This window comes from Rhincodon typus, chromosome 33 (assembly GCF_021869965.1).
Source record: "Rhincodon typus isolate 14 chromosome 33, sRhiTyp1.1, whole genome shotgun sequence".
NCBI lineage: Eukaryota > Metazoa > Chordata > Chondrichthyes > Orectolobiformes > Rhincodontidae > Rhincodon > Rhincodon typus.
The window spans coordinates 4,259,374-4,269,077 of NC_063364.1; the positions used below are offsets into that span (position 1 = coordinate 4,259,374).

Consider the following 9,704-nt stretch of genomic DNA (forward strand, 5'->3'; position numbering starts at 1 on the left):
GGTCAGTTTGGGCAAACGTTGCAATCTTTTCTCTGTACTGCTATAGTTATTAACACTTCTACATTTACAAAGGCAGACTAAACGGTGAAGGATATAGCATTTACGACTCAAGTTTTAGTTGGAAGGGGCAATTCATGACATAGATCACATTGTTGTGTTAGCTGCAATTAGAACACATGGTAAAAAGGCTCAAGTTAGACACACAACAGCAACCTCTGTATACAAGTCCCTTGTATTTGCAGATATTCCTTTCACAGTAAGTTCTCTGATATATAACTGGACTATACAATATTGAACAAAAAAACCTCCTAAACAGAGTTAACAAAATCTCATGAGAAACATAACATTTTAATGTTGAAATAAATACTCCAGTACATGCAAGAAAACTTGACATCGACTTCCACGTCTGGCAAATAGTGTAAAACTGGAAAAAAAAACACTCACAGCAGCTTTATCCCAACTTTTTAAAAATCAAGACGTGAAAAGATCACGATCACAACTGCACACTCCCTTTCGCGAACACCAGACTCACTTCTCTCTCTTACCATTTGACTCCATAGATCACACATGACGGAGCTACATTCCACCCCGCTGGTAATGTGTGTTTGTGTGTGCACTCTGTTAACTGAGGTAAGTCCCCTTTCTAAACCATGATGTTAATTGACTCGATTTGACACTTTTTTTAAAAAATCACCCCGCTGTAACAAACAATAGGACAGCCCCAAGACACTGACTTTCTATCCCAACCGCACCCAGCACGATTAAAGCCTCCATCAGTTCATTGTGTCTTGGTCTGATTGGTTTGAAACCTCCCCCCAGGGGGTTAGTGTAAAAGCCGTCTGTCTCTGGGTCAGGGGGCCAGTGGAAAGAGCTCTGTCAAAGAGCTAGTAGAGGCACGGTGGGCCTAAGGGCCTGGTCTGGTGCCAAGTGTCCAAAAACAAAAGCAAAGGGGAAAGGAAAACGAACACCAACCCACGCAAACTTCCACACACAGAACACAGCGGTCGGTGCCCGAGGATTCTTTGGTATTGAAGAGGGGGAAACAATGTCTTTTGCATAAGGGGGTGGGGGGTTATAGGGAAGTGTAAGAGACAGAGGGGGTAAGGGGGAAAGGGATGGGGACATGGGGAGGAAGAATTGGGGGAAATAGGGAGTCGAGGGATGGGGGTGCAGAGGGATGAAGTAACGGGGATATAGAGGGGGTTGGGGGAGCAAGGAGGGGTGGGGCAGTATGAAAGAGGGAGATGGAGACAAGGAGGGGGTGAGGAGGGGCCACAAGGAGGGGGTGGGGGGGTGAAAGCGGGAGAGGCGGGGACGGGGGGGGGGATGGGGAGGGTGAAAGCGGGAGAGGGGGGACAAGGAGGGAATTAATTCACAGAGTGACAATTGAGGGGCGGAGGAGGAGGAGGAGGAGGAGGCAGGGTCCGGGGAGACGATCTCTCCCGCAGCGCCTGAGACAGCAGGTTACAGCCGTCAGACACGGCCAGGGCCGAATGGTGCAGGCGCTGCCGGTAGTCGGGCACCTTGCTGCTGTCTGAGTGCAGCGCGATGTCCCGGAGGCACTGGGTGAGCAGCACCGAGGCCGATACTACGCTCATGGCGCCGCCCAGCACGGCGGTCTGCACGGCCCGGCCCTCGGCACTCAGAGCCGCCGCCTGGCCCACAAACTGCGGCTCGCTGGCGAAGCCGACCAGGGCGTGCACGGCCTGCAGCAGCGGGCCCCCGAACAGCACACAGCGGGCCCGGCTAGCCTCACCCGGCCGAGCCTTCAGCTCCCGTACACAGGCCAGCAGGGCCGCGGCGCTAGCGCTCATGCACTTGACCCCAAGGCGGAGCTGGTCGCGGGCGAAGCGGTCCCCACTGCCTCGGCCGGCCGGAGCGCAGGCTTCAGTGAGCCCGCGGAGACCCCTCGCTAGACCCCGCGACACCTCGAGCAGCAGCGGCGGGGTAAGCTCGGACACCGGCGCCGTCCGCAGCAGCCCGCAGCTCTGCTCCACCTCGTGGCGGGCCCGCCGCAGCCGGTAACGGTCCACCAGACCGGCCACAGCCGCTTGCGAGCCCGGAGCTTCGGCCGCCGCCAGGTAAGCGGCGTGGGCCGAACACTCGACCAGAGCCACCACCAGCTCGCTGAGCTCGGCCAGGCGCTCGGCCACCTCGCCGTAGCGGCCCAGGTTGAGCTGGCTCTGCAGGTCGTGGGTGAGGATGGAGAGCCCCTTGGTGCGGGCGATCACCGCGTCCCGGATCTTGTCGAAGGACTGGCCGGGCCCAGGTGCCAGGCTCTCGCTGTGCACCGGGCGGTTGTCGCCGGACAGCAGCAGCAGGTCGGCCACCAGTTGCATCTTGCTCTTGCACATGTCGCAGACGAAAACCAGTCTCCGCCGCTGCTGGGAACCCGAGCCCGAAACCGAACCGCTCGCCCCTGACTTGGCCGAGCCGCTACTAGCCATAGTGCCGAGCGGCCTCTCGCATGCCGCTTGGGAGACCAGCACCGTTCCTATTGAGCCCAGGATCTCCGTCCGCTCGCATCATCGTCCCATCAATGACCGGAAAGGAAAGGGCTCAGTGATCCAAGAATGCAAAACAAAAATCAAACAAAATATTACAATCAACGAATTCTTTCGCCCTCCTGCTCCACGGAAAGGAGGATTCGCAGTCGATGCCAAGCTCAGTTCCTCGCCGCCGGTTTTGCAAACAGAGGTCCCGCTGCCCAAATAATCAAATAAAGACACGGGCACTCCTCCCGCTCTTAATCCGTTTGCCCAGCACAACCCAATGTGCATGTCCTCAGTCTGGAACTCCACCGCCTCCTGGCTCCATACATGAGGCTGTTTTGGTTTAACTTCTCGCCGGGAATCCTTGTCCTCGAGTTGGATTTTGTTCCTCCGATGCTGTCGCTTTCTAGGAGAGCATCTGGAACGGGGGGGGGGGTTGATTTTTTTTTTAAAAAAGGAGAAATTATCCTCTGTTCCCCCTCTCACGCGCGCGCACACAAAAAGAAAATCAGATTTCACTTCTGGTTTGGGGGCTGATGTTGCAGATTTCCGCCAGAATTCAAAGAAAAACTCCCACAAGGCGACTTCACTTTTGCTTTCTCCACCTTCTTTTTCTTTCGGTGATTTGAGATTTTAAGGAGATGTATTTCTTTTCGTCCAACGATGTTCAGTAATAACCCCCCACAAGTCTAGTGTCAGCCGTTGCGATTGCGGTGGCTTTTGCTGTATTGGAATGGCAGACAGATTCAGTTAGGAGCCTGCATCCCCTATCAGGAAGCACAGGGAGGGTGTGGCTGCACTCGAGCTGTACTACACGAAGGAACTCACAGTAGTTTTGGAAGGGTGGCAAGATTTCTTAACTTCACAGCCGCCCGCAAGGCAAGACAGTCAGTCAAAGCGGCCAAGGGGCGCGCCCGTCGGAAGAATCTGGTGCCCCAGCCGCCCTCTCCTCTCCACGGGGTGGCGGGGGGGCGAAGCCGGGAGTGAATGTCTTTGCTTCAGTGATCCTTCGGCGTTAGTGCGTCCCGCTTTGCGAGTCCATCATCCCCTTCCTTGAGGCCCCCGACGTGGGCATATCCGACTACCGGCCCGGGGATGAAGTTAGACTACCGCCTCCCAATGCGGCCCAAGCTGATCCACTGGGAACGATCCGGGCTTCTCAAAGTTTGCATCCGTCCCCTCCCCACCCTCCCTTTTCCCCTGGGTAAATTCGTCGCCCCCACCCTCTGGAGATTGAGGCTGTAAAGTTTCCCCCGATGCCCCCCTCCCCTCAGCCCCGGTATCCCCCGGTTCAGAAACTCCCGCATCAAATGGAACGTCAGTGACCGAAATGACACAGGATCCATTGTGACGCGGCGGGCAGCCAATCAGCGCGGGGCCTGCCGCCGGGGACGTTCAAAATGGAATCTTGATACAAGGGCCGCGGCCAATGGGAGGCGAGCGCAGCTCGGAGGGGGCGGAATTTCCCGTCCGGAAAGTCACATTCGGGGCGGCGGAGAGCCGCTCCATTCATTACTGTCCGGGACGGTGGAGGGGAACCGTTTTTTCACTACTATCCTGGGCGGTGGGGAGCTGCTCGTTTGTTACCGTCCTGGGCGGTGGAAGGGAACCGTTCGTTTATCACCGCTCGATCATTACGATCTGGGAGCGGTGGAGGGGAGTTGTTCATTTGTTACCGTCCGGGGCAGAGGAGAGCCGCTCGTTCGTTACCGTCTGGGAAAGAGAGCCGCGCATTAATTACTGTCCGGGCGCGGTGGAGGGGAGCCGCTCGTTCGTTACGATCAAAGGGTGATGGGTGGGGGCGAAGAACCTCTGGTTTATTCACGGTGCCAGGCAGCCCCGGTCATAACAATCACATTCGCACAATGCTTACGGTACAGGAGGAGGCCGTTACAGCCCACCGCGTCTGTATTGGAGCTGTCAGAGCATTTGACGTGGTGCCAAGCACCTGCATCTACCCTACCCCTCCACCACCCGCGCACACAAATCGAAACATTATCGGAAACTGACGAAAGAACAGAAACTCATCGAACTTCAGACTTCCGGGGGAGGGAGCGGTCATAGTACACCCACCCTCTGCGGTGTCCACCACTCGAAAACTGCACGATGTTTTTCTTTGAATAATCATCTAATGCTCTCTTGAATGCCTCAATTGAACCTAGCTTGGACACATTGCCAGGCCTGCATTGATACAATCCAAAGCACGTCATGGGAGTTCTGCTGAGAACTCCGTGCAATCCCGAGACCTTTAATTAATTATTTTGAGGTTGCAAAAGATGTTTGCTTTTGCATTCCAATTTTACGTTTTTAATACTGGTTAGGGCAAAATAAGGAATGCTGGAAATCAAATCTTGCTGATCAAATGAGTTAGGAGCTACTTTTAATTGAGTTCAGACAATCACCTATTCCAAACGAATTTTTTTTTTGCCCTACATATGTTGAATGAGCTACAGGTCCTAGCACTTGTTTTGTGATTTTCGGCTCATGTTTTTTTTAAACGTGTGTAATTGTATGATTGGTTAGAAGATTGTAGTGTGTCATTGATCATGTGGTTACCCCGCCCATCCAGATACCGTGCAAAACCTATCAAAGCTGGGTGAAAAAAATCTTTGATAATTTTCAGCATGTGGGATAGCCCTATTAGGAAAGAACGTTATATTTTTCGCACTTTGTCTCAGCTACTGTCTTCCAGGTAACATCAACCTATCCAGGTGTGTTTGAAAAAGTCCATGACTATTCCGATAAGAATAACAGTGTTACTAGTTGAATGAAACACGCACTTCTCTAAAGGTTGTGGGTGAACGCTCTGTCTGAGAACTTCAGCGTCAAATGTTCGGAGGCACCATTGCTGGAATCCTTTCATTGTGGCATATTAAACGGATTTCTGCCTGCCCTGTCACGTGGGTGTGCATGGCAATTCAAATAAAAGTCAGGGATTCCCTCCTGGTCGTTATGGGTCCCTAAAACAACATTAGAAACGAGATAATCTGGTATTAAACATTTCCTTTCCCCTTGCAATGCCCAATTCCTTTCCAACCTCTCACCGTCAGTCTGCAGATTCTGTGACCCACATTGACCAGAGCCCAAATGGTCCTACCCACCATCACCCTCTTCCTCCTGGCTGCTTTCTTCTCACTCTGAACAACTTCTCCTTTAACTCAATTCACTTCCCCCAAATGAAAGATGTTGCTACAAGCATCCACATGGGTGCTAGTGCTGCCTGTCATATTGTGGGGTGTGAGGTATGGGGAACATCCCATATTCCTGTCCTACTCGGGTCCTGGCCCTCACCACTTCCGTGCTGCCTCTATGGAACAGTGCTGTTTGCTGCCGTTAAGTGAAAAGCCTCCTTGATTTGCTGCTGATTTTCACCCCTTCTCTCACTTCACACAGCTCATCTCTGACTCTTCCCTTCTCCATTTCTGGCATTAAGATATCAACAACCATTCATTATTAGCTTTCCAACTTCCTTAGCTGCATTAAACTACCTCATATCCTGCCTTCTGTGAGGACTCCATTCCATTTTCCCAGTTTCTCCATTTGCTTTACCACTCTTAGTGATACAACCATGTATATCGATGCTGCTGATACAGTATGTCTTCCTCTTTCCTCATCAAAGATTGGCCACCCCAGTGGTTGCCAGGACATTTGACCATTTTTATCCTATTGCCTGCACTTTTCCTCTCACCCTCCCTTCGAGAACCATAACTGAGTTCCCTTGTGTTCAGCTTCCACACCCACCAACCCCTGCATTCAGTGCTATTTCTGCCACCTCCAGAAATGATGCCACCATCAAATACATGCCCTTTTTCAGCATTCCAACCAGACTATTCCCCCTGTGACACTCTTGAACTGTCCTTGAACAGCTCCAATAACCCATCCTTCTTGCAATGGCACCTCCCTGTGCAATGACAGAGGTCTCTTCTCATCAAACCAGGCCCCAAACGTTCCTGATGTGTGAAACAATAATTTACGTACTTAGAGTCATAGAGCTGTACAGCATAGAAACGGACCCTTCAGTCCCAATTTGTCTATACCAACAGATGCCCTGCATTAAGCTAGTCCCATTTGCTAGCAATTGACCTATATCCCTCTAAACTCTTCCTATTCGTATACCCATCCAGATGCCTTTAAATGTTGTAACTGTACTTCTTTCAATTCAGTACACTTTACCTGCTGCTCATAATGTCATCTGTTCTACACTTGGGAGACTAAATGTGGATTGGGTACTACATACAAATCTGCGACCACTACCACCCAGAACACTATGTAGTTCCTCTCCAAGTCACATACCATCTTGACTTGGGATTATATTGCTGTTCCTACACTATGGGGTAAAGATCCTGTAACTCCCTTCCTAGAATACGTAACAGTATTGTGGGTATGTCTAAATTCTAAGAATTACAGCAGTTCAACAAGACAACTCACCACCACCTACTCGAGGATTATTAGAGATAAGCAATAAATCCTGGTATAGTCAGTGATGCCCTCATCCCATGCAGAATTTAAAAGAAATTTAGTAGAACAGCTTTAATCAATCTGCAGTCATGATACTGTGCTCCCAGTGAACTGTCATTTTAATTCTCTGCCTTGCTGTTGTACTGACTATTTTGTCCTTGTTCTGTTGCAGTGTTCCAGTGAAACTCAATGCAAGCTGAAGGAACAGCACCTCATTTTATGATTAAGCATTTTACAGTCTTCTGGATTCATCATTAAGTTAAACAGTTTCAAATCTCTGTCCCCTTTTCGTTCCATTTTCATTGCACATTTGCCATCCACTTTTTGTGTCAGATTGCAGTTGTTTGTCGTTCTACCATTCACACCTCCTGTAGTCACAGCTTTTGTTAAGGTTTAGAATTAGAATTAGGTTTATTGTCAAATGAGTACAGTGAAAAGTTTACAAGTCGCCACTTTTGGCACCATCTTAGGAACAACGGTACCTAGATACAGATTCTTAAGTGCAGGTTCTTAGGGGAAACAATTAGAAAAATAAAGAAATAAAAAGTTTGGAATAACAGTCCTTTCAACCCAGTCCATGCGGCACCTAGCTTTCAGTCTGTGCAGGGCCTTGACTCCAAACTGTGCCAGGCTTCACCTTGAGACCAGGAGACCGTTTGGAATCTTCTCAATGCTGGAAGTCCACACTGAGGTCATGCCAAGCTACCAAGAGACTGCCACATCGGGCTGGGAGACAACCACGCCAGGCCAAAAGGCCACCATGACAAGGCGAGAGACGGCCACGCTGGGTCCATGCTGAGGCCCAAAGTCCGAGTCCGTGCTAAGGCCAGGAGTTCAGGACATCGCTGAGAAGGAAAAGGAAAAAAAATACAAGAGACAAAAACAAAGAAAAGAAGCAGTCAGAGCGGATGAGCTCCGTCTGAGATGTCCTACTCCACCGCCATCTTTATCACTCTCCATGGACCTGCACAACCAAATTTTTCACCAGTTAATGTTTCTCACCTATCATTCCCACCACACACATCTCTTTTTGTTCTTTTTCCAACGTCCCCAATTTCATTGACTGAAAGCTCGGTATGTTTCTCAATTCAGAGATAGTAGGAAATACTGATGCTGGAGAATCTGAGATAAAAAGGTGTAGAGCTGGATGAACACAGCAGGCCAAGCAGCATCACAGGAGCAGTAAAGCTGATGTTTCAGGTCTGAACCCTTCTTCAGAAATGGGGGAGAGGAAGGGGATTCTGAAATAAATAGAGAGATAGGGGAAGGCGGATGGAAGGTGGATAAAGGAGCAGATAGGTGGAGAGGAGACGGACAGGTCAAGGAGGCGGGGATGGAGCCAGTAAAGATGAGTGTAGGTGGAGAGTTAGGATGGTGGTTGGTCAGTCAAGGGAAGACGGACAGGTCAAGGTGGCGGGGATGAGGCTGGTAGGTGGGGGTGGGGGTTGGTCAGTGAGGTGAGAGGAGTGGATAGGTGGGAGAAAAGACGGACAGGTCAGGTAGGCGGGGATGAGCTGGGATGGATTTGGGATGAGGTTGGGGTGGGGAGATTTTGAAGCTTGTGAATTCCACATTGAGACCATTGGGCTGCAGGGTTCCCAAGCGAAATATGAGCTACTGTTCCTGCAGCCTTCGGGTGGCATTGTTGTGGCACTGGAGGAGGGCCAGGTTGGACATGTTGTCCAAGGAGTGGGAGGGGGAGTTGAAGTGGTTTGTGACTGGGAGGTGTTGTCATTTGTCGCGAACCGAGCGTAGGTGCTCTACAAAGCAGTCCCCAAGCCTCCGCTTGGTTTCCCCAATGTAGAGGAGGCCACATCGGGAACAGCGGATACAGTATACCACATTAACAGATGTGCAGGTGAACATCTGTTTAATGTGGAAGGTTTTCTTGGGGCCTGGGATGGGGTTGAGGCGGGAGGTGTAGGAGCAGGTGTAGCACTTCCTGCGGTTGCAGGGAAAAGTGCCGGGGGTGGTGGGGCTAGTGGGGCTTGTCCCCTGATCCCACCCCTGGGATCTTGCTGTACTAAAAGTCTCAGTATGTTTTCTATTTTACTGCAATATTTCAAAAGTAATTGTCTTTAAGCTGTTTTGGGTTGTTTGCCAAGGTCACAAAAGGTGTTACAGAAATGCAAGGACATTTTTCCTTTAATGTTCCTTAATTCAACCAGTTATATAGTTCTTAATTGTTTAAGGAATTGAGTATAGAATTGTTTACTTTAAATGTAGAGGCTCATTTAGCTCGGTTGGTTGGATGACTGGTCTGTAATACAGCGTGATGCTAACAGTGTGGGTTCAAATCCCAAGCCAAGTGACATTACCAGGAAGAACTCCCCCCTCACTTGAGGCATGGTGATCTTCAGGTTAAACCACCACTAGTTGTCTGTCTCTCTCTCTAATAGGAGAGTAGGATTATAGGAGTCCTTTTAACGACATAACATAACATTTTCTGTGAAGAGCTTTATTTCATTCAGTGTTGGGACTTTGGTATTGTTGACTGGGCCAGTATTTATTACCCGTCCTTATTTACATTCAAGAAAGGGGTGGTGAGCTGCCTTCCTGAACCACTGCAATCCACAAGCTGCAGGTTGACACTGAATGCCCTTTGGGAGTGAGTTCCAGGATTTTTACCCAGCTACAGTGAAGGAACAGTGATATATTTCCAAGTCAGGATGGTGTGTGTCTTGTAGGGGAGCTCACAGGTGGTGGTGTTCCCATGTATTTGCTGCCCTTGTCCTTCTAGATGGAAGTGGGTTT

General features: G+C 50.2%; 1 protein-coding gene across 1 annotated transcript; it reads right to left on the minus strand.

The window, feature by feature from the left end:
• Positions 1–329: 329 nt before the first annotated feature.
• Positions 330–3,661, minus strand: tlnrd1 (talin rod domain containing 1). Its single transcript, XM_020522328.2, has one exon. It carries the CDS (start codon positions 2,445–2,447, stop codon positions 1,368–1,370), a length of 1,080 nt encoding a protein of 359 aa, XP_020377917.1. The 5' UTR covers positions 2,448–3,661; the 3' UTR covers positions 330–1,367.
• Between the last annotated feature and the right edge of the window lie 6,043 nt (positions 3,662–9,704).

What these genes read in the sequence shown, in the direction of transcription:
- tlnrd1 (XM_020522328.2), bottom strand. Translation starts at nt 2,447, where the DNA reads ATGGCTAGTAGCGGCTCGGCCAAGTCAGGGGCGAGCGGTTCGGTTTCG.